Genomic DNA, 24,576 nt, shown 5'->3' with positions numbered 1-24,576 from the left:
GAGATCCGCCTGCCTCTGCCTCCCGAGTGCTGAGATTAAAGGCGTACACCACCACCACCCGGCTCTTCTTCTTTTGTGGTTTTTCAAGACAAGGTTTCTCTGTGTAACAGTCCTGGCTGTCTCAGAACTCACTCTGTAGACCAGGCTGGCCTCGAACTCACAGAGATCTACCCGCCTCTGCCTCCTGAATGCTGGGATTAAAGGTGTGCACTACCACTGCCTGACTCATTTTTTTTTTTTTTTGGAAACAAGATCTTGCTATGTAGACCACATTTGCCTTAAACTAGTGATTCTCCAGCCTCACATATACTGAGATTACAGGGATGCAAGGCTATGCCCCAGCTCATCATTTCTCTTTCTTATACTCGGAAAATCATTTAGCTTCTCCAGTCCTCTGTTACAATTAGGTAATGACATTTATCTCAAAAGACTGTGCTGGTAACTGAACAATATTGCAGGACTTGCCCGATGTCTCATAGTAAGCATTCAAGCACGTTGATGATAATAACAACCATCAACACCCACTGGATGCATGCCAGACGCAAGTCTATGTACTGTGTACAAACACAAGGGCTGGAGAGCTGGCTCAGCAGTTAGTCTGCTGTTTCTCCAGAGGACCCAAATTCAGTTCCCAGGTCGACTGGCTCACAACTGCCAGGAACTCCATCTCCAGGGGATCTGACACCCTCTTCTGGCATCCACAGGCACCTGCAGTCACATGCACACACCCACACACAGATACAGACAAGTAATATAACTATAAAAAGAACAGGATAGAGTCTGCAATATACATGCCCACCTTATGACTGCATGTAAATCATAAAAGGGAATATAGCACATTTTACGACACAAGGAGATACAGTGATACGTCTGATGACTGGAATGTGCTTGGGAAGGCAAGGTAACTTAGATGTGGTATCACGGATGCCACCCACCCACAATGTCGTATTTCAGCTGGGACCTGAATGAGACAAGAAGGGAAAATGTGGAAAGTTAAGGGGAGAACGCTCTTAAAGGAAGAGAGGAGCAGATCCAAAGGTCTGGAGAAGATTGAGTTCCATTGGTTTCAGGGTGGTGACCAGGCCAGCAGAGCTGCAGTGAACTGAGGAGGACAGTAATGACATCAACGAGGCTGGCGTCACAGGCTGGGTCTAGTTCTTACAGGATCATAAAACCACAAGGATGAGTTTAGATTTTATTACAAGAGTGATGGGAAACCCTCAGAGGAGTTTAGAGAATGACAATATTGAATTCACCTTTTGTTTCGTTTTGTTCTTCAAGGCAGGGTTTCTCTGTGTAGCCCAGGCTATCCTGGAACTCGCTCTGTAGACCAGGCTGGCCTTGAACTCAAAGACCCTCTGCCTCCCGAGTGCTGGGACTAAAGGTATATATCACCACCACCCAGCCTAATTCACATTTTAAGGTGCTTCCTCTGACTTCTCAGTGGAGAAGGGAGTGTTGGAGCCAAATAAAAAGACATTGGTGGGGAGGCCAGACTAGAGAGGGGTCTTGGACCAGTGATAGATGGAATATGGAGAAAAAAAAAACAGATGTGATATAATTTTTAACAAAAAAAAAACAAATGAAGGTGCGCGAGTGTGTGAAGACACACAAGAATGATCCGGGTCTTTGGCCTGAGCGACTGCAGAGTTTTGAGTTAGAATGGATGAGTTTGGTGGAAATGATCAGAGAATTCTTATCCAGGGCTAGACTTTGACACAACAGCCATACTAGGTCCAAAGGGAGACTAAGAGGAGAAGCTAATGAGTTGGGGGCTACGAGGGAGGTTAAACGGAGGATGGTACTGACAGACAGAAGCGAAAGGGCAATGGGTCTTTTTATGAATGAGCAGTGTGTCCCTAGCCTGCGCATGAGAGGCTGTAATAAATTCCCTTTCAAGTTAACAATGTTTTTTTTTTTTTTTTTTTTTTTTTTTTTTTTTTTTGATTTTTGAGACAGGGTTTCTCCGTAGCTTTTTGGTTCCTGTCCTGGAACTAGCTCTTGTAGACCAGGCTGGCCTCGAACTCACAGAGATCCACCTGCCTCTGCCTCCCGAGTGCTGGGATTAAAGGCGTGAGCCACCACCGCCCGGCTTAAGTTAACATTGTTTTAACAGACATTTGAGAAAGCAGACCATACAGCTAGAAACTGATTTTTAAAACAGAAAACAAGATCCGCTCACTAAAGCATGTTGAAGGTGGAGAAGGAGCAAAGAGAGTGAGGCACAGACTGGGGACAGCTGGGCCAGATCATTAGGAGCCGAGAGCATCAGAACAAAGGGTTTGTCTTCCTTTGCAGATATGGATGAGGGATGGGAACTGCAGACTGTCCTGTGGTCAGCACCAAAATAAGCACTGGGGGTTTGGAAAGGGCCTGGCTGGATAACAGCTCATAACTCGTTTAGTGAAAAGTATAGCACTGGCACTATAGATACTGGAGATACATTACTAGCAAAGCAGACACAATTCTTGTCCACATGAGAGTTTTTTGAGACAGGGCCTCCCTATGTAGTGGCTTTGGCTGGCCTGGAACTCTCTATGTGGATATGCTTACTTCTGCCTGCTGAGTGCTGAGACTAAAGGTATGTGCCACCTTGCCTGGCCACGTGGAAATTTAACTAATCAAATAAGCAAGTGTAGGACCTAAACCCAAGAGACAAGTACATAATGATGATCACTTAGTATCTGGGATTTGACCTACAAAGGGGGACAGACCTCCTTGCCCAGACCTAGCTATTCATTGGCACTAATCCTATTCCATATTTTATTACAAACTCACTGTGAATTTAGGAAAACAAGCCTTTCTGGATTTCAGTTTCCCCGTTTATGAAGAAGTGCCAAATCATCTTAATTTTTCTTCTACTCTGGCAAGTTGACCTTTCTCCACGGTCCAAAAACCAGTTTAGCATCCAAGCACTAAATGGTACCTGTATTCCAGGAGGGGGTTAGTTCCCAGCAGCCATAGCAACGGCTTGGTCGTAAAAATAAAGTGATCTCAGAACGTGACGTAACTAACACGCGACCGATTTGCCAGGTTATAATATGGCCACAGCGAAAACAACCGACTTAGTCTCCCCATTAGAAAAGTCTGGTCTAACCAGCCCCGAAGGCTGCTCCAGGTCACCAAGTCAACAACAAACGCGCCACTACAGCCACCAACACTTCCGGACACAGCAACCAGACGCCCCGCTCTCGCAGTAGGTCTGTTAGGTATCCGACCACTGCCCCAAGAGTCACTTCCGTTTGTCCGCCGTAAGATCGACAGTCTGTCTGTCCAATAAGATGCGTACCCGCCCCCCCAAGACTGAATGAAGCAGGAAGCCCCGCCTTCCACAACTGTATGGCGTCATAGTCGCCATGGCCAGCTATCCGTACGGGCAGGTGAGTTGTAGCGGCCCCTGCATCAATGTCTGGGCTCTGTCTAGAGGCCCGGGGCCTCTCTTCATCATCAGCTCTTTCTTCCCACTTTATCCGCGCCCTTTCCACGCAGAGGTTCGCCTTAGCAAGGTCTTGAGTGAGCGAGAAACAAAGAGGGCCAGTCTGTCGCGCTCTCTTACGTCACTGAGGACCACTCGAGAGGTTTTTTTTTGTGTGTGTGTGTCGCGTCCCCTCTGACGTCGCACACGCCAGGCTTTGGGGGCTTTGGGCTGGATAGATCTGGGCTGACCAGGACACACTCCTCAGGTCTCCTATGGGGCGGGGTCCTCTGTGTTGACGAGGCGTCCAGAGCTGTGGTTCTCTCCCTGTCAGTGAGGGCGTGGGATAAAAAACAGGTTTCCGACTCACCTAGCACGTACTGCGACAGTGGTAGGAGGGGCCAGAAGTGAGATGCTTACACCACTCAACGATAGTCCAGCGTCATTTCACGTGTAGGAAAAGTGAAACCCAGAGAAGACACGGAGTTTATCTGGTCACCAGGTAGTTAGGCGGCGGGGCCAAGGTCAGAACCTGGATTGTCTGCCAACGCGTCTTCCTCACTTGCTAGCCTGTCTCGAACCAGCCAGGAACATGGTAGTGTCATTTTTGTGACCAGAAATCTGTTAGGTGCCAGAGTGGAGAAGTGGTTAAATGCAGTTGAGTCAAAAGTAGAGTCATGTCCTGGCCGCATTAGTTAAGGCGTTTTTCTGAGCCAGTTTCCTCATAAAATAGGTCGAGTAAGTTGTCGCACCCCTCACAGAGTTAGTAGGAAAAACGATGTGATTCTTGCAGCGCATATGCTATACAGTCAAGTGTAACATTATTTTGTAGGATTTTTCAAAGTGCCCCCCCCCCACTTCACATGGTACAAAACAATCCCAGTGAAGGGTCCCGAGTTGCCCTGATCACAGAGTAATTTGAGAGATTAATCTCATGCAAGAAAAGTAGAAAACAAAATCAAATGAGATATTAGCAAGCCTTGATTGACCATAGTCAGAGGCCAAAAGATGTGCAGCCCTGTACATTAATACAGCATTTGTTAACATTTATGAGAGAGAGGAACAGAGAGAGAGAGAGAGAGAGAGAGAGAGAGAGAGAGAGAGAGAGAGAGAAGAGACAAGATTTGCACATGCACAGGAATTGGAGAGAGAGAGGGGAGACCAGACTTACACATGTCCAGGAATTGCTTTCGCTCCTATCGTGGGTCTTGGGGATCAAACTCCTTGGACCTGCCAGCAAACACCTTCAGCCACTGAGTCATCTTGCTGGCCCCTACACAGCAGTTGGGCCTCCATTATGCTCATGTGAAGACCCTGTAGGCACACAGGGCTTCCTGTTTTGATTTATAGCTGAGAAACGAACCCCAAGAAGCCTGAAGGTCCCACACAGCAAGAGAGCCTGAGGCCATGATTAGAGCCGTGAACTCTGTTTACTGCATACTTAGCAGAAGCGAGCAGAGAGCCATTGTGGGCTGAGGTTAGAACAGAGCAGTGTTTCCCTGACTCCATTCCACTCTCTGGCTTTTCTGAGCCGTTAATGGTGCTGTCAATCGAGGAGGGTTTTGTGGTTAAGCAAGTTTGGGAAATACTGTGTTAGATATAGCTTGATAATATTCATTAAGTCTGCCAGAAAGTCATAAAATATGTAATATTTCTTTGAGCACCCTTCCACATTAGTTTGTCTTATCTGGTCTTTTTGTGTGTGTGTGACATTCTGGTATTCTGGAGGAGTTCAGTTTGGGAAAGCGTTGCCATAGTACATTTGGGTTTTTTTGTTTTGTTTTGTTTTGTTTGTTTTTTAGTGGCTGGTTTGTATCAGAATTACCCGAGAGCTCACTTAAAGAACAGACTTGGATCCCACCTAAGACTTGCTCTGACACAGATTCCCACTGTTTGAATGGAAGCCTCATCCCAGTCCCTGGTATCCATAGATCCAAAGAGTCTGAAATGTTCAGTTGGAAGCTCCATTCCATGCCCCCTCCCTTGGAGCTGTGGCTGTCCAGACTCCACCCCCATCCCCACCTCCATCCCCGTGAAAACAGGCCCAACGATTACTCCTCCCCTGGAGCTGTCTCAGAGTGTGTGGGCACTGAGAATCTAGAAGCCAAAGGTTGACATAGTAGCTTCCCAGTTGCCCTCCAATATATTTTTTGAGACAGTCTTTCACTGAGCCAGGAACTCACTGAGCTCCAGGGATCCTCTCCGTCTCTGCCTCCCCAGGTATGCTTTGCCATACCTGGCTTTTTTACTTAGATACTGGGGATCCATGCAAGTAGGTCCTCATGCTTGCATGGTAAACACAGTGCTGATGGAGCCATCCCCCAAGCCCCAGTAGTCACCATCTTAGTAAGCTCTGGGGGTGGTTTGTATATACTCTAGAAGCAATGACAGACTGAATCGGGCTAGAATCCCAACACTACTCACTTAATAAGTCTTATATGCTCTCAGATAGACCATTTAAGGGCTCTGGGCCTTAATTTCCTTACCATAGAAAGCAGGGACTAGCACCTGTGGAAAGGGTGTAAGGAGGATGGGGTGCAGCAAAGCGCATGGGAGCCCTGCACGTCACTGGTGCATAGGACCTGGCAGTGTGTGGTTGCTTTGCCACGCTGCCTGGGCTCACGCTCGGGGCAGAGTCCTGAAAAGGACCACCAGGAGACAATGTCTGGAATAGAGGCGGCAATGGTGCTTTCCATCCCCATCTCGCAGTTGGCCGTCTCCTCATCCCAGGTGTTCTGAGGAAGGAGATCTGGTTGTTTGAAGTCAGGCAAAAGCTCAGGCAATGCTTCCTGCCTCCCACCCACTGCCTAGTTCCGGAGGCTCCCAGCTGTCCATGGCAGGCACGGTGTCCGCTGCCTCTGGCCCAGGGTACTCAGGCGTTGCCTGAGTTGTGGAGTAGTAAAAGTCAAGTGCCCTTTGGGTTCAGTGGGGGAGCATGCTTGATGGAGCTCAGTGCTCAAGAGCTTGGTCTCCAAGCCCAGAGAAATTGGTTTTCACTTCCCTGCTCTGCCGCTTGCTTACAGAAATTGCTTGTGAAGACCTGAAGCTCAGTTTCCCACTATTTAGAATGGGGTCATAGCAGTACCTACGGCAGACTCACTGTGAGGGCGCAGTGAGAATATTAATGTCAAGTGTGGTATGTAGTAGATACTCAAGTGGGAGCGGAATGCAGATATGTAGATTGTGTGAAGTGGGAATGGACAAAAGGCCTTGGGATAGTGCAGGGGGACCAGCCCAGTGGGGTTTAGCAGGAGGAATCACTGGTAGGTGTAAGATAGGGGAAGAAAAAAGTTTATATTCCAGCTAAGGAAATAACTTCACAAAGACCAGAAAGCAAGTAGGGTAGTACATTCCATGGTGCATTGCTCTTAGCGGCTGCTTTGTAGCATAAGTATCTGAGAGCTTTATTAAAGAAGAAGAAAGTCCAATATTTGGGGGCAATTTTAAGATTAGTCTGGTTTTAATGATGAGGAACCAGGAGGCAATAAAACAAGACCAAAAGTGTAAGAAGGGCCAGATCCCAAAGGGTCTTGTGTGTCATTTTGAGGGGTCTGGTTTTCTCTTGAGTACTGAGGAAGGGGAGCTGGTGAGGGGCTTGTTAGAGGGGTCTGGTTTTCTCTTGTTACTTTTGTCCTGCAGGGCTCTAACTATGGGCCTTGAGAGGAGACATTGAAGCTGGAGAGGTGGAGGCAAGGTGGCCAGTTTCAAAGCTATTGAAATCCTCTATCCGAAAGAGGACAGTGACCTGGTAAAGGCTGGTGTGACAGGCTGTTGGCAGGAAGAGTTGAGGGAACATGGTGTTTAATTGAGGTGACAGCGGGAGGAAGGAAAGTACCCGGGAGGGCACTAAGGCTTTGATTTAGATGACTGGGTGGCAGGAAGCACTAGGAGATGGGAACAAAGAGATGGATAAGGTGGGAGGGAAGGTCAGGAAGCTGTTGGGTATGTGGGTCTGCGGCTCAGGGGAGATGACGCTGGAAAGAAAGATTTTTGGAGTGTCAGCACGGAGGTGGTAATTAAAGTCTTGGGACAGTTCTCAGCTCACTGTTCGTTGGTTGCATGTTTCTGTCCTCTAAATATTTTAGAAGGCTCTGCTGGTGATTGCCCAGACCATTCCTTCTGTCTTCCTGTGGCTGTTTAACCCCTTAGCTTGGGTTCTCGCCTCTTCCATCAGGCACTTGAAAGATAGCTCTGAGCAGGCTTGCCTTTGCAATGCAATCTCCTCCCTTCCTCATCAGAAGTTAGTCTGGACCCTCTTTGATACCTCGGAGCCTTGCTTGGGCTAGGAGGTAGAAAAATGAGCTCTTGGGACTAAGAGAGGATGCAGGAATTTCTGAATTGGGAGGAGCTGCGCTGTCTGTCACCTGCAGGAGTGCAGATAGAGACTTGGAGATTGAACTGAACAAATCGGGGGCTAGATGCTGCAGTTAAAGAAGGATGTGATTTTCTGAGACTGTCTGCTCCGGATGCTGAGCGATCGTCTCCGGCCTTTCCTCCCTCTGTGTCCACCGCGGAAGCCGTCGTACCTGACAGGTGTTCAGCTCAGCTCCTGGCACAGGCCTGTGCTCGGCACTCATATGTGCAGGGCCTATTTTGAATCAGTTTCCCATTTTAGCTGCATGATCTAAAGTATATTAAACTCTGGGCATCTTCATTTTCTCATCTCTGAAATTGGGGTGAGCATTTAGCTCTCACGATCAGGGAACCAGTGACAGCCAAGTGAACTTAAAGCACCTCACAGAGCCTCGTTAATTATGTCCCCCAACCCCAAAAAATCCCAAATATAGCTTCTTTCCATCAGCTAGGACCTAGAGGTAGGTTTCTGTGATGCTCTAGAAACCATGGCTGCTGAACTCTTGTCTTTTGCCCTCCGCCCCGGTTTTCTGTTTATGAGGCTCAAATGCTGTTAGAAAATGTCTGGACCAGGTTGGCAGCAAAACATGGAGGCAAAGATCTGGCTCTCATTTCCTCAAATTCAGCCCTTAACTTGCAACTCAGTGACCCTGGGACCAGCCCAATGCCTTACACAAGCTTCCTCCCCGGCCTGCTCTGCCTCAGTTGATGGCTGTTCCTCCTTCATCGTGTGCAGGCTAGAACCCTGAGTCATTCAGAGCACTTGGCTTTCTTCACTCCCCCTCCATCTCTTGCCTAATCCAATTAGTTGCCAAGTCATGTCTAGTCTCTCTCTGAAATTGCTTCAGAATCCACCCCATTCTTCCCATCCCTGCGCCTGCTGCTGTCTGGTTCATGCCCTGCCTGCCCAGCACCTGCCCCCTCCCCACGCCCCAGCTCTACAGCTCATCTCCAAATCTGCACTGGCTAATTCTCCAGACAAGGCTCAGAGCACATTCCTCCTCCACTGGAAAGCCTTCTGTGGTGCTCCCTGTTTGCTCCACATAAAGCCCTAACTGCAGAGCAGTGTTTATGTGTTCCCATATTTATGGAGGCTTACAGGTACCGGTCACTGTGCCGGGCTTGGGGATGGTGAGTGGGGGTGGCGATGGTGATGCTAAAGAAGTTCTGGGTTTGTCCCTAGAGAACTTACTGTTGAGTGAGGGTGACACTGGGCAGGTATGGATAACTCACCCACCAGCTGAAAACAGTAGGAGAGGTGCTTGGTCGAGGAGGGTGTGAAGGGTCCTCCTTTCTGGGTTCACAGCATGTTCTCGCCATTCCCTGACCACGCCATGCTTACTCATAGGTCTGTCACAGTGTCCCCCTCTGACTTCTTTTGGTGGGGAATACCTCCGCATCTTTCAAAGACCAGCATGGCACTTCTAGCTTTAGTCAAAGCAACTTTTTTTGAGAGATGGATATACATTTAAAATAATAATAATACATATGTCTGTTTGATCTGTGCTTGCCAAACCCATGTAGGGATGGGAATGGAACACTCCGAGCCTCCAGAGCCCCTGGCTGTAGTGCACAGAGGTGGACTAGACATGGAATGTAGCTATAGTCATGGTCGTCAGGAGACCTAGCTTCTGGACCTGAGCCTGCACACACAGCTTACGTGTGACCTCTCTGAACTCGTTTCCTCCTCTATAGAGGGGCACTGTCATTAATAGTTACTGCGTATCAAGTTCTCGTCCCGTTAGGCTTTGTGTGATGAGCCTGATTCCATTCATGTAGCAGGCAGTGTGAGGAGCTCTTACCTAAGGAACTCGAGGCTTTGTGCGAGTGAGCCATTAATTCAGTTAGTGTGGTGGACATTTTTGAAAACAGCTCTTTCATTCAGAGAGACAGAACTTTTCCCAGACTTAGCAGCAGAAGTTCGTATGCCTGATCCATGAAGACTACCCGATCTGCTATCTACTGTGTAGTTTATCCTGCCTTTAAGAGAACAGCAGTATAACCAACCTTACTTGCCTTGGATTCTCCATCAACTTTTACAACCCGTGCTAAGCTAAATGCAGAGCTTTACTCTTAAGTTATATATTCTATATTCTCCTATGCCGCTGACCCAGAACAGTGTGTGTGTGTGTGTGTGTGTGTGTGTGTGTGTGTGTGTGTGTTAGTCTTTTACTGAAAGCGGCCAACACCTGTGTGAGGCTTTGAGCACTGTTTCTTTGTAAAACTCTGCTAAAGATTTCTGTAGAAAATTGTCCCTTAAGAGCCATTGGTGGCTCACGCCTTTGATCCCAAGCACTTGGAAGGCAGGGACAGGTGGATCCCTGAGTTTGAGGCCAGCCTGGTCTGTAGAATGAGTTCCAGAACAGCCAAGGCTACACAGAGAAACCCTATCTTGAACCCCTCCCCCCAGAAAATGAAGTGTTCTTCATTTCTGTCCTACGCCGTTTTTCTGTACTGTTCAGTAAATGCAGGGCGAAGACCTTTGGTAGAGTCCAGCAGAAGACACAGGAGAAGTGGAGAAGTCACATGGGCTGGCTCTTGTCAAATCACTCTAGCTGGAGTTCCTTCCTTGTGCTTGCTAGGCAGTGGTGGTGCAGGCCTTTATTCCCAGCGTTTGGGAGGCAGAGGCTGGTGGTTCTCTGAGTTCAAGGCCAGCCTGGTCTACAGAGTGAGATCCAGGTCAGCCCCAAGGTTACACAGGGAGACGCTGTCTCGAGAAAACAAAATAAAATAAATAAATTGTCCCCATCCATAAAGTGGCCTTAAAGGGCTTCTCGGGCAGGAGAGCCAGTGACTGCATTTCCAGTCATTAGAGAAGTGGGACCTGGCGCTGCCAGAGAAGGGCCCATTCGCCATGTACTAAGATCTCACAAAGGGTGTTACAGAGAATGAGGTTCAGACCATTTTACTAGCGGAATAATAATGTTACTGAAAATACGTATGAAGTGATACCTTTTGAATACAAGCCCTTATAAAAGCAGTTCTCACCACTGCTAATGTGGCCTTCAGAGAGGATGGACAAATGCCTCCTTTGCTGCTCACAACCAGAAGCAGCAGCCCCTCATAAATGTTAATTATGATCAATTAATCAGACAAGGAGACTTTGAAACCCAGGCTCAGCCGCTTGCTAGCCTCAGCAACTACAAGGGCTGGGGCCAAAGTTGCTGATCCTAATACTTCCTTAGGGTCCTTTTCTACCATCAGACAAAAGTCTACAGAGCCCTTTATGGACTCTGTCGGTTGTCTACACAACAAGCTGTGAAAGGCGGATAATAAAGAAGCTGCTACCACTTTACCTTTCATTAGCTCACAAAAATGCAAATCTGATTGCAAAAAACCCATCAACTGTAGTTGCTAATTAATCCTTTTCATACTATGCTGATCAATAAAGGCCCACCAAAGCATTGGCACAGAGGAGCTGAAGGCTCAGATTCTGCCAGCAGCCTTGTGGCTCTCTGTTTCAAATGTGGGAAAAGAAGCCATTTCCAAAAACAGTATAAATAAAACTTATTCATAGACTTCAGTATGGTAAACCCCCTTTCTAAAATGTACCCCGCATGTAAAGATGGTTTTGCTGGCCTAGTCAGTGCCCATCTGGAGTTGATAGTGAAGGCAGTCCAGTTTGGGGAAAACAGGAATGAGTGCTGAGGGTGGCTTGATACCAGCAAACCCCTTTGGTGCTTGCCTGTGGTTCCAGTGTCCTGGCCCCGTGCTGCCTCTGCAGGAGCACAGCCTGGAACCACAGATTCTACACCATGTGCCTCTGCCACACACCATCCAGATCCATTCCAAACCTAAGACATTAAGAGGTTTGATTACTAAAGGTAATTCTATATTAGATTTATCTGTAATTAAGGGTATAAAATTCGATGTAATAGCAGAGGGGAAGAGGCCCCGACAGATGTGTAGGAACCCCTTCCTATGACTGTTTTGATTTGATTTTAGGTAAATCAGACTGGACTATAGAAGTTTTGTTTGCCCAGATTATTTTTCCTCCAGATGTCACTGATTCTGATTATATTAGTCAAATTTACATTATAGTTTATTCCCAGTTGCTCTGAGAAATTCCAGCTCTAACTCAATTGAAAAAATTGATTATTAATCCTTATCTGACACCATAGACCCTGATAATGGGCTAAACAAGAATTTGATTCCACAGAACGCACTGGACTTGGTGTTTCTGTCAACCAGATTCCCATGAAGGGCATTAGAGATACAGCAGCTGGTGTTTCCATTATAGCCAAATAATCCTGGCCTTCTAATTGGCACATTGAGTCCCCAGTTTCAGACATTCAAGGAGTTGGTGACAAAAGTAATCCCCTGCTTTTGTAAGTACAGAAACCTTATGTGCAATCAAACTGCTGTTTTCCACCCTTCATTTTATCCTTATCTTTCTCCCTTGGGGTAGAGACCCCCTGTCTCAGTGACAGCTCCTGAACATCCTTTTCCCTCAGGGCCACGAGAAACATCTGCCCAAACTTTCTTGGATCAGAGGTCCCCCCCGACTGGGGACAAACTTAGTTATGTCTGTTAATCCGAGAACAGCTCCAGCCAGATGATGTAGAACCCCTTGTTCAGTGCTGCTTTCTACCATCTGTCTTCCTGGAACTCTGCTAACTGGAGGCTGTGCCATGCTCTCCATGCTGTGGAGCCTCCAGCCTGGAGTTCCCTCTCCCACCAACGTCCCTCAAAACTATTATGTTATAGTTATTGATTTAAAACGCTGCCTTTTTTGCTATTCCATTACGCCCTGATGATCAAGAATTGCGTTTTCAGTGCCTCCTGTCAATAAATAGGCACCTATATCTCACTTCCCGCTGCCAGGGGTGGGTATACAGTACTACTGCTAAAAGGCCAATACACTCTTATTAGACAAAAATTTTCTGGTACCTACTACATATTTCACTATATGGATCCTATTAGCCTCTTCTACTAAAGTATGTTTAACTGTTTTAAGGACATACACACTTCAATACAAACCTTTTTTCATTAGTGCTTGCCCCAGCAGAGTTCTGCTAGATGTTCCATGCATCTGTCTCTGTATTGTCCATTATTCTTCCATTACACCTTGCTGATTGCAGTGGTCTGCTCCCAAAAAGAGAAATGTTAAATTCTTTTCATTAGCTCTTGGGCGACATCAGTCTGCATTGGCTTTCCTTGGGAATTCCTGAAGTGGCTTTCCCATCCTTCTGCCTCCCTCACAGGTCTTGAACTCACCTCCTTTGTTAATGTCTTTACATTCCAACAATCCCAGCAAGTGGCTTGAGCCCTGGAACAGGACAGCTGTTTCATCGCGAAGATGCTTGGATTTACCCCTCTGTTTGTCTTGAACACTTCTTTTTCTCTTGCAACTGCCATTCATTCCCCTTTCAGCCATGTTATAATAAACCTAAAACTTTTTGTTTAATTCCAAACCAACAGTGACTCTTATTCACCAGCACTGCCCAACTTACTGAACAGACTCAATGGACAAGACCCTGATTTTTGTTGTTGTTTTGTTTTTCAAGACAGGGCTTCTGCCGGGTGGTGGTGGTGCACGCCTTTAATCCCAGCACTCGGGAGGCAGAGGCAGGCGGATCTCTGTGAGTTCGAGACCAGCCTGGTCTACAAGAGCTAGTGTAAGGACAGGCTCCAAAGCCACAGAGAAATCCTGTCTCAAAAAACAAAACAAAACAAAAAACAAACAAGACAGGGCTTCTCTGTATAGCCCTGGCTGTCCTCACTCTGTAGACCAGGCTGGCCTTAGACTCTGCCTCTCAAGTGCTGGGATTAAAGGTGTGCACCACCACCACCCAGCAACCTTTTTTTTTTTTTTTTTTAAATCCTTTTAGATCTCAAAATATTTCAACTTCCTTCTGCAAACCTCAGAAGAATGGCAAACAGCTTTGGCTTGGTTTTTTGGAACAAAACGCCTTCATTCCCTCCTGTAACGACTATAGGATTCCATTACTACCTTACAGGTCTTTTCTCTAACAAGTACACATCCTGCTTCTAACGCACTAACTTCGTTATGGTCAGGCAAACGGCAGAGGGAGAGGCGTGGAGGATTCGTATTTGGGTTGGCTCCTGGTCACACTAATTCAGGAGGAAGTTAGTTTTTTCTCCTTCCTTCGTGCATTGTTGACATGAGTTAGCGGGTGACAAACCTGAATTGTGGTGTTTGGTTTTTGTCCCCGCCTGCCTCAAAGTCGTGAGATTAGGGACTATTCCTGCATCATGAGCTAGTGTAAGGAAGGAAGAGCCTGCTGTGGAGGCTCTGTGCTGGGGCCACATCACTGGTGGCCGGTGAGGGACAGGCTTTGTGGCAAGACTGCACTTGTGCCCTGAGGTCCCGAAGGGTGAGCATTCCATTTGGTTCATTTGCCTCTTCATATAATATATTTTCTGAGCACCCATTGTCTGTTGGAAGCTAGGGATAAAACTGCAAGCTAGACATGACCCCAGGCCCTGTAAGGCCTTAGATGTGCAGGAAGGAGGAGTCTCCGTGGGTAAGTGGTAGCTTCCCTAGAAGCCTCCAGGCCACTTCCCTAGAGCCTGAAGGCCACCTGGGCAGTGCTGCAAGTTCAGCCTCACCTGTGGGGTCAGACATGAGAACCGCAGTGCAGGTGCTCAGTAGCTGTAAAGTGCTATGGCCTCCTTCACCACCCTGATGTGCCTCTTCTTCCTGCAGAATTGCCCCGGAGCTGCAGGACAGGCACCTGGAGCACCTCCAGGTGGCTACTACCCTGGACCTCCCCATGGTGGGGGCCAGTATGGCAGTGGATTCCCCCCTGGCGGTGGTTACGGAGGTCCTGCCCCTGGAGGACCCTATGGATACCCCAGTGCTGGGGGACTCCCCTCTGGAACTCCGAGTGGACCATATGGTGGTGTACCCCCAGGGGGCCCCTACGGTCAGCCACCTCCAAGTTCCTATGGTGCCCAGCAGCCTGGACCTTATGGACAGGGTAAGTAGAATCTTCAGCTCTGGAACCCAGTGTGGAACCTTTTGACCTGGACTAAGCATCCGTGTCCCATCCGTGTCCTTCCTGAAGATGTACGCCTACCCCAGTCTCTGGCACGAGCTCCTTGCCTCCTGCTTTGCTGTACTGGCAGAAGAGTGTGCTGACATCCCCAAAGTCCTCTCGGCTTACAACAGACACTTACTTCTGTTGTTTGCTCTCCTCGCTCGTGTGTCAGCTGCAGCGGAGAGCATCCCCTTTGGGGGCACGAGAGTGAGAAGGTGGCCAGGCTGGGTGGTTCCGGTCTGAAGCACTCATGTCTCATCTACTCGTGTTCTTTTGGCAGAAACACATCCCGTTGTTGAGCCTGACCCTGGCAGGACATGGTGCTCCTCTCATGAGGAGCCCCTCGGGCTACCAGGCAGTGGAGAGGGTGTACAGTGCTTGTCTTGGGCAGGGAGAGCAGCAGACAATAGGAGACAGCAATGCAGTCCACGGGAGAAGAAACTGCATTCCTGTAGGAGGGTGACTGACCACATCCGTGGAAAGAAAAGATGGTGTCGCTAGTGAAAGCTTTTGAGATGAGACACTCACTGACCTGCCCAGACGGCCTCTTAAGCCTCAGTCCCCTCTGTAAAACAGGGACAGTGTCACTGCTTCACAGGCTGATTAGACGGCCCTAAGTGTGAAGCTGCAGCTTAACCCTGGACACAGCATCTGGGCTTAGTGGACGGCACTCTGAGAGACTTGTTTTAGGGCAGAGGACTCTTGGCTTTAATGTGATGGTACCTGTGGCAAACGAGGGTGGAAGAAAAGGGGAAGGAAAGCCGCAGGCAGGAGGGGAGGTGTTGGACAAGACAAGGACCAGAGATTGACGAGCCTTAGCTGGGGCCTCTTAGCAGAAGGCTGGGGAAAGTGGGTGCAGTCCCTGCTTTTCCCCTGACTCCCTTCAGTGAGCTTCTTCACAGAGCAGCTGTTCTCAGGAGGCTGAGCACCAGTTAGGCAGCCAGGAACTGCTTTGGCCCATGAGAAGGCCTCCTGGGAATGCTGTGCTTAGGAAGCAAGCAGCATCTGAATGGATGTACCCAGGCAGGTGGCCCTGGGGAGGTACCCAAACCTCTGGGGTTCTGAGCACAGCCAGCCAGTGACATTTATCTTCTCAGATCCCAAGCATCTGGCTGTTGGCTTCCGGCTCAGCAGCTCTGCAGTGGATTTCCAGTTCCTCCAAAACCTTGTGTGTGAGCTCATCAAAAGTCTGCAGGGAAAGGAGCCTGACCCCTACCCCCACCCCCCACTCTGAGGCCTCTGATCCCAAGGCCAGAGAGTGGCAGTAGTCTCTAGGACGAGGGAAGAAGGGGCGTGCCTCATCTGCTTTCTCATTTGCCTGCATTGCTTCCTCTCCGGGGTGACTAGCAACACCTAGGAGCAATACTGCATCCATCCTGATCCCTGCTGCACTAGCCTTAGAATCCTGGGAAGGTCCACCTCCAAGGTTCAAGTACTACTACTGTAGGTGGCAGATCTGACCATTAGGGGTGCTGCTCTGTTTGCAGAAAGATCCCAGAGGGCCAGTGGCTTCCGCATTTGCCGTCAGCCCTTGCCTTCCATCCAGCAAAGATGCTGAGTGCTGTAAATGCATCCTTTGCTGCCTCCTCCTCCACAGCTCTTCTTCCTTCAGAAACAGCTGAAATACTCCTCCTCTGAAAATGTCTCCCACCACCCCCTTCCTGCCTCTGCTGAGGACTTGGGTTTGCTGCTGTCCCAGGTGTTCATCTAACCACCCTTGGAAGTGGTTCACTTTATAAAGCTGGAAGTTGGAATTCAAAAAAGTTACTTACTTCACCTGAAGGTCCACAACTAGTGAAAACTGGTCAGGTCTTGAGTCCTGGTCTATCTCGAATCTCAGCACACTGGCACACGTCACAGAAACGTCCTCCCTTCCCAGTGACCCTGCTTGTTCTAGTTTGGTTTCTGTTGTGAAGAACACCATGACCAAAAGAGGAAGAAAGGGTTTGTTTGACTTCAGATTACAGTCTAAACACTGAGGGAAACCAAGGCAGGAGGTGTAAAGCAGAAACCGAGGCAGAGTGCCGCCTGCTGCCTTCACCTCTTGCTCGTTCCCCGGTTCAGGCTCAGCTAGTTTTCTCTTCAACACAGGCCCACTTGCCTAGGGATGGAACTGCCCGCAGTGGGCTTCTAAATCAACTACCAGTAAGCCAGTGCCCGACAAACAAACATGCCCACCAGCCAATCTTAAAGAAAATCCCCACCTCAAAATCAGGGCCATAAAATGGGCCCATGGCTCAAGAAACCTGCAGCCCATGGAGTTCCAGAGAATTACCCTGGAGCCCTAGGTCTTAGAAGCAGGAAGTCTGATTTCTCTCTTTCCCTACAGTTTCAAAAACAGTTTATCTAGAAAAAAAAAGTTTCTGTCCCTATTCTCCACTACAAAAGCTGATTCTCACACCCTGTGATGGGCGTGTTTTCCTGGACCCTCAGAGGCCGACCTGCAGGGTTTGGGCACCTGTCTCTCAGGCTGGTAAAAGGCCACAGTGTGCTGTCTTTATTTTGAGGTCACACTGAGTGTCCTTTCATTTTCCTCCACTGACCTGTTTCTTAGAGCTCTGACCTGAGCAGTCCTCAGTCGAGTTTGTGCCAAGTTGAAAATAAATACTAACCAGTGCACTGTTGTTTAAGGTGGCCAAGCCGGCCTGGGTCTCCACGCCAGACCTTCAGTCAGGCAAGCCGTTCCCTTGGCGTCCCCTCTGGGTCTGTCCTCCACACTGCCCATGTCTGCTTCTGATCCCTTCTGTGGCCGGTTAACCCTGCTTCCCTCAGGCGACCTTTTCCTGCCCGTGTTGCTCCATCCCCCAGGACGTTTACAGAGCGTTCTCCCTGTATTGGAGGCGTGGGAAAATGACGTCTTAGAGCAGTTGCTGGGACACTATACACAAAGCTATGCAGGACTCTGCTACAGGAATCAAGCCTTCCTGAGGTGCCATGCAGAGAGGGGCGCGGGCTTGGTGGCAGATGGACAGGCAGGCCTGCGAGGCTTTGTGGGTGGGTTTTCTAGTTTGCTCTCTGTCCCTGTGGTAGAACACTGACCAAGGGGATTTAGGGCAGGAAGCCTTTATTTCAGCTTATAGGTGGCAGTCCATCATGGACAAGAACTCAGAAACAGGAACCATGGAAGAACACTGTTTGCTGGGTCCTTTGCAGACTTATACTTAGTTTGATAAACAGCTGGGACCTCCTGCTCAGGGAATGGCGCCACCCACAGATTGGACCCTCCTACATCTTCTAACGGTCAAGACAATCCCCCACAGGCCAGTCTCTTCTGGGCAGTCTAATCTTTCAGTTGGACTCCTTTCTCAGATGAGTCCAGGCTGAGTCAAGGTGGCATTAAAGCTAATAATAGAACAGAAAGGAATGCCTATGACCAGGGAGGTACCCAGAATGGCTCCCTGGCATTTTTTTGACCTGGGTCTGACTACCATGGTTTACACCCCTTCCTCCAGGTGGTGTCCCCCCCAATGTGGATCCTGAGGCCTACTCGTGGTTCCAGTCAGTGGATGCCGATCACAGCGGCTATATCTCCCTGAAGGAGCTGAAGCAGGCCCTCGTCAACTCTAACTGGTCCTCGTTCAATGATGAGACCTGCCTCATGATGATAAGTGAGTTCCTCCCTTCCAGGAACATGCAGGTTTGAACTGGTCCAAGCCGCCTGACAGGTGACAGAAGTGGACAAGTAGTAGCCAGGGAGGAAGCAGGGTTCAAGATGCAATTTCCTTTACCAGGGATTGTTGTCAAGACTAGGCTGCTAAGTTTCAGGCTGGTCCAGTCTCCCATTCTGCAGCCAGACACTCCCTCCCCTGGTAAGAAACTGCAGGAAAGGGGTCATCATGGACCCACGTCTCGGAGCTAAGCCACCAACCCTGCTGGATCTGGATGGGACGGGACTGAGAACGGCCAGGGGAAAGGCTTGGTGCCATGTCTCAGGCACAGGCATTTGCTTCAGCCTGGGAGAAGGGCTGCCTCAGTGGTGCCCTTGGCCCTCAGTCTTGAAACCTTCCTCTATCCTTTCCCTCCTCCCACTCAGACATGTTTGATAAGACCAAATCCGGCCGCATTGATGTCGTCGGCTTCTCAGCCCTATGGAGATTTCTCCAGCAGTGGAAGAGCCTCTTCCAGCAGTATGACCGGGACCACTCTGGATCCATCAGCTCTGTAGAGCTGCAGCAGGGTAAGGACCACCGTAGGCACAGTGGGCGTGGCACAGCTAGACTCCTTCTCATGCCTTAAAACACAGTGAAGGGTTTCCTCTCACTACCCAGTGTTTTGAGCCAAAATCCAGGGCCAGGCAACTGGGCCTTGAATCAGTGCTGGGCTCCCTGGTGACAGGACTGAGTGGGACAGCCCCTCTGGCATCAGAGAGGTGGGAATTTAGCAGTGTGGTTTGTTCTTATTGTCCAGCATGTGGCATGGAAAGAGACCTGCTTCAGGGCTCACAGTTCTGTTGCCACTTGGCCAGAGGTGATTTCTGAGGTCCAGAGCCTTCTCAGAGTTGTGGCTGGGTGCGAGGACCTGGGGCCACAGATCCGCATCTGGTTCCTGTCTGACTCCATAGGTCAAGCCTGCAGCCTGGGCTTAGGCCAGTAGGGAATAAGACAGATGACTGATGAGGCTTTGAGAACCCAGGGAGAAGTTCCATCACCTCTCAGGGGAAAGGCTGCCTAGAGAATCTAGGTCCTTTTTCCAGGCGTTTCATTGAGATGAAGGTGTGTGTGTGGGTGAGTGTGCCGTGTCTGCCCCTGCTACAAGGGACGGTGACCAGTACTGAACGCTGCCTTGCCACTGATGTTGGTGAGGTTGATAGCAACAACTTACTAAATGTTTGCCATGCCCTAGGCACTGAAATGAGCATTGCAGTCGGTTCCTGAAATTCCTCTTCCCATAGGCTAGACCCTGCTGACTGTTCCACACTTGCAGGGACTGGTGAAGAACCCCTGCTGGTCTCCCTTTTCCGAGTGACAAAACTGAAGCCTAGTCCCTTGCCCAGGGCTCACAGAGCGGAGCTCAGATTGCTCCTGGGAGGCCAGGGACACAGAAAAGGCAGGAGGCCTCTCAGTGGGAGAAAGGAAATGGCACACAGGCTGTGGCCTAGTATGGGGATAAGACTTTTATTTAAAATAGGATACTGTGTGCAGGGCCCTGTGCTGAGTGCCTCTGTGATTGCCTTTAATCCTTAGTAGAAGCATAGGCTGAGTATTGCCCGGCTTGAGTGGCAATAAGAAGGGCTAGTGAGGCTAAGCAGGGGACCCAGAACTGCCTGCCTCCAGACAGTGGCCCTTGTGCTGTGCTGTTGTCTCTGGTGTCTATCTGTCCAGGGTGGCTAGTGGTTCACACTTCTTTTGTAGCTCAGGCGCATGAGATGGTCACAGGTAGGCTGCTGGCTTCTCTGGGATCTCATGAACTTTGACAGTGACGAGACTGGGGTGGGGTCTCCGAAGAGACCTCCTGTGCTCCTGACATCTGAATGGGTCTGCAGGACTTGTGAACAACTGCCCCCAGGTCCCCTGATCTGCTGTACTGCAGTGCTGCTCAGTAGCGATAGACTCACCGCAGCCTCTGCTTCCTGTGCCCTTCCTCTCCAGCGCTGTCGCAGATGGGCTACAACCTGAGTCCTCAGTTCACCCAGCTCCTGGTGTCTCGCTACTGCGCACGCTCTGCCACTCCCGCCATGCAGCTCGACTGCTTCATCAAGGTGTGTACCCAGTTGCAGGTGCTGACTGAGGCCTTCCGGGAAAAGGACACCGCTGTACAGGGCAACATTCGGCTCAGTTTTGAAGACTTCGTCACCATGACAGCCTCTCGGATGCTATGATCCAGCCTACCCAACAAGAGTGGAGCACACCAAGGGATGCGGCCTGTCTTCTCTTCCTCCTCTCCTAGCAAAGCTCTTCCTAGCCTGACCTAGGAAAGGACCAAAGGCTGAATACCCTGGGCTGTGGAATGGCATCACCTTGGGGTAGGGGATGCTGGTGGTGGCAGTGGAGTTAGTGTCTGGTCAGCTGTCCCTGGCCTCTGGCTTCCCCCTCTGTTCCCTGATGCCAGTGCTAAGCATCACCGCTGGCCTCTGCTGGCATGACTGTCATTCCTCACCAAGACGGCCAGGTCAGATGAGCCCAGTTTCTGCTAAGTGGACTCAGACTGAGCATGAGGGAGATTTGCTAGGACCAGTGCCTGGGATTCCTCAACTCCCACAATCCTTGTGTGTTAGCATTAGTTCACCTGAGACTTTGCCTGCTCTAGAGGCTTGGAGAAGCTGCCATTTCATCCATATCTGATGAGGTTCCTGCCCTCCAAAACTTGGACCCCTCACTGACCTGCCATGTTCCACTCAGCTTCAGTTCCAGGGGACAGTTGTCGCATCTTACTGCCAATGTTTATAATTTGCTTTTTTTTTTCCCATTTGGGGCCAAAAGTCCAGAAAACTGTGAGTTTCAATAAAAGACTCTACAGTCCCATGCTTCCCACCACAACTCCTCTTGCGCGTGTCTGTGCTCACCATTCATTCACTCATTCATTCATCCATCCATCCTAGTATGGACGCATCCACTGCTTACCAAGCCAGGCAAAAACAGTGCTAGGGGCCTTGGTGGACCTGGTGATCATCCCATTTGCCAGGGTGAAGTTGGGGCCCTGCCAGGTTCCTCTGTGTCGGGGATCTGCCCAAAAGGCTGTTTCTTGGGTTTAGGGTTGCCATTCTGGGCTGGCAGCTGCCACCCCAGACTTCTCACAGCGTGCTCTTTTCATTATCTTAGGCCTGAGTTTTATCTCTCAGACAAACTCCATTTATGAAGCCATAACTCTCCTCCCACCTTTATTAAGCACAGACACCAGTACCTGCCAGTTGCATTTCTAGATCAGCGTGATACCCAGGCTGCACTGTGTCTGTAATGAGCTGACAGAATTTCAATCAAAAGCTGCAGATACCAGACATTCTAGTTTGCTAGGGGGGCCTTATCACAGATAATGGTGTGATTATCCTCTGGCTTTGGGAGATGAAGATAAGAGCGCTGAGGCTCAGAGGCCTTCAGCGGGGCTGTCCTCCCTGCAGAGTGGGGGTGGAGAGCGGCTGTGGCCTTTTCCAGGTCACAGAGGCCAGCAGGCCTGTCAGGCTCAGCCAATTCAGCTCCTCCGTGCTGCTGTGGCTCCGCAGTCCTAGAATCAAGAGTCCAGATCCTAACGGCCAGCCCCATCCATTTCTGGAGTCCTCTTAGGAGACCCCAGAGAGTCCAGCCTCTATCTGCCAACCTCCAGTAACCAAAAAAAGAGGAGGGGGAGGGAAACTTTCTAGGTTGCTTCTCTTTTGACTGGCAGTGGTGTCTTTCTGTCCTAACCAACCGCTTAGGAAACACCATCCACTGGCCATAGTTTTCACTCTTGGGCCGGACAGAGCTCAGCCCCCCACTTCCTGCATTCTAGATTTCTGGACAGTGGAGCCTATCACCCCATCTCCCCTAGCCCAACCCCAGTCCAAGTTCCCTCATCGATCAGGTAGCTCTACGCTCGTCAAATGCCCCTCATGAGCTTTACTCCCCTGGACATCTTGGCTACCTCCCCAGAGTGTGCTTGAACGCATCAGCTCCCCATCAGAAGGCCCACTCTGGTGCAGGCTGGCGTCCACCAGCGGAGTAAGGTAGTGTGTGCAGGAAGCTGCCAACCATCGCCTTTGCTCCTGCTGAGCCATGTGTCCACTGGAAGTCATCTTTGTCTTTTTTTATGTGGTTCTGGGGATGGAACCAAGGGCCTCACATATTAGACAAGTACCCTACCACCCGGCTACACCTCTAGCCCCCAAACCCTTCTTTACAATGGTCTCAACCACAATCTACCTTACACTGGGAGAGGGTGCTGACAGCGTGAGTCCTGGAACATCCAGCCCTCAGGCCTCATCCCAAGCACACGCCAGCCCTCACAACTTGATGTGCATCCCAAGGCCAATGGGAGCACAGAGTGGTTAGGACTGCCCACTCTGCTGGCTAGCTACGGTCCCTGGACTGATGCGTCTGTAGAGCAGGAAATGGCCCAGCACCTAGACCTGATCTGGACAGAATGCCATGCCTTACAGGGAGCCGAGGTGTCTTGGCGCTCCTGGGCTGGGCCCCAAGGCTCTGCCCCACTTCCTGACCGCTGAAGTCAAGGAAACCCGTGAGCATCTACTGGTGTGCTCACCCTCAACGGCCTCAGCCAGATGTCCCCCGCTCCTTGTCACAGAGTGGAACGATGTGCTCTTAATCTGCTCTGGCAACAGGTGTTGGGGCCTTTTTGGCAACCATGTAATCAGCTCGGTCACAGCTGGAGCATGGCTGGCCAAATCTGTGGCTTCCCCTTTGTTTTCTGGGAGTTCATGGAAAGTAAACGAAGCCCTGATTTCCAAGAAGGTTAGGAACAGTAAATCTGTCAGCCCCGCTGTCTGCCTACCTGCCTCCTTACCTTCCAGTCCAGAGGTCATCGGGCAGGGAGCAGAAAGTGTGTCAGAGATCTAAGTCCTGGACTTAGATCGGAGGCTGGGCACTGCTAGAGGCAGCCTGGCCTGCAGTCAGGTCATCTGGGGTGGGGGCGGGGTCGCGCAGATAAGAGCATTCCAGAGCCTTCTCTTCTTGCCACGCCCCCCCCCACCGGCTGCCCCACCTTCCACTACTAACCTGAGCAGCACAGACTTTGTGTAATGACAAGGAAAGGGACCAGTCAGTGCCAGGCTTTTAATTACAATTGCTTCGGGCTGCTGGCCTCCATGCTGAACAGCCACACTCCACAATGCCAACGAGATCCAGCCTGTGGTGCGTGCAGTCCACACCTGGAGAGGGCGGGCTGTGTTTCAGAGCCCACTGAGAAGGGCTGGACCCCAATTAGTTCACAGAGACATCAGAGCAGCTGGCCATGTGTGACCCGGGTCTCGGTGGCCTCCAGGCCAGGTGACTATGCCTGTGGGGACCTTTGGAACAGAGTCCAGTCAGGGAAGGCCTGTAATTGAGTAGGTCTTTGGGAGGAAAGCCAAGCTCTGAAAGGGTGGGGTGACCCCATAGGGTACAGCCACACGAGGCAGGTACGACAGTAACTGTGTCCACAGCGCGAAATGACTTACAACGCTCTTTGCTTTCTTGAGTGTGCTTAAGTCCCCTATCAGCTCTGCTTAGGGCACACAACCTCAGAGAGGGAATGACTCTGGCTGAGTCACCCAGGCAGAAAGCCAGGGCTGGAGTCTCAGCCTCTCACCAAGCAGCAGACGTCTTTTCGTGAGCGCTGGGGCGGATCCCGGGCAAAGGATCAAGCTGTGCCTCCCGGAGGCCCTGGGCCAGGCCCCACTTAGGACAGCACTGTGGTGACGCTGGTCAGCACGACATGCTCAGAGACTTTGGAGACAGAACATCGGCTCTGCAAGGACATGGACTTGTGTCTGGCAGAGGAGCGGGGACCCAGCCCAGGCAGGCAGCAGGAGAAGGCGGCCTTAAACTGCTCCCGAAATTTGCCTTGGTTGGGAGACAAAAGACACAGCCATAAGGGGGCAAATGCAGCAGGAAGGGGTTCTGAGCTTGGTCAAAGCTGTGGGGCAGAGAGGGAGGGGCATCTGGGAGGGAGAGCCCAAGGCCACCTCAGCCCTGCCAGCCAGAGAGGATGAGAGGCCCCAGTGGGTTCCTGGAGCAAAATGCAATTGTCTTGATTCCTTGACTGCATTCTGGCTGGGAGCCTGACTCAAGACGTGGTGTCTGGCTCAGGGGCCTCAGGTCACCTCTGCCCTCCATGCTGTGTGTGTGTGTGTGTGTGTGTGTGTGTGTGTGTGTGTGTGTGTGTGTGTGTGTGTGT

General features: G+C 50.2%; 2 protein-coding genes across 2 annotated transcripts in view; one reads left to right on the top strand and one right to left on the bottom strand.

The window, feature by feature from the left end:
• Positions 1 to 3,290: 3,290 nt before the first annotated feature.
• Positions 3,291 to 21,243, top strand: Pef1 (penta-EF-hand domain containing 1). Its single transcript, XM_005353162.3, has 5 exons — positions 3,291 to 3,380; positions 14,439 to 14,712; positions 18,225 to 18,380; positions 18,806 to 18,949; positions 20,361 to 21,243. The coding sequence occupies exons 1-5, from the start codon at positions 3,357 to 3,359 to the stop codon at positions 20,588 to 20,590; spliced, it is 828 nt and encodes a 275-aa protein (XP_005353219.1). The 5' UTR covers positions 3,291 to 3,356; the 3' UTR covers positions 20,591 to 21,243.
• A 2,230-nt stretch (positions 21,244 to 23,473) lies between these two features.
• The window catches only part of Hcrtr1 (hypocretin receptor 1), a 7,780-nt gene continuing 6,677 nt past the window's right edge, over positions 23,474 to 24,576 (bottom strand). The window contains exon 8 of the mRNA XM_005353161.2: positions 23,474 to 24,242. Within this exon, the coding sequence (XP_005353218.1) occupies positions 24,079 to 24,242 (164 nt within the window). The 3' untranslated portion in view covers positions 23,474 to 24,078. The remainder of the gene's footprint in view (positions 24,243 to 24,576) is intronic.

Source organism: Microtus ochrogaster, chromosome 10 (genome assembly GCF_000317375.1).
Source record: "Microtus ochrogaster isolate Prairie Vole_2 chromosome 10, MicOch1.0, whole genome shotgun sequence".
In the NCBI taxonomy this organism is placed as follows: domain Eukaryota; kingdom Metazoa; phylum Chordata; class Mammalia; order Rodentia; family Cricetidae; genus Microtus; species Microtus ochrogaster.
The sequence above is the reverse complement of the archived record's forward strand: the minus strand, read 5'-3'. Positions and strand labels throughout refer to the sequence as shown.

Bases quoted from the DNA above. Each gene is read 5' to 3' on its own strand.
- Pef1 (XM_005353162.3), top strand. From the start codon at position 3,357: ATGGCCAGCTATCCGTACGGGCAG. The intron at 3,381-14,438 runs GTGAGTTGTAGC...TTCTTCCTGCAG, and splicing joins CCAGCTATCCGTACGGGCAG to AATTGCCCCGGAGCTGCAGG. The intron at 18,381-18,805 runs GTGAGTTCCTCC...CCTCCCACTCAG, and splicing joins GACCTGCCTCATGATGATAA to ACATGTTTGATAAGACCAAA.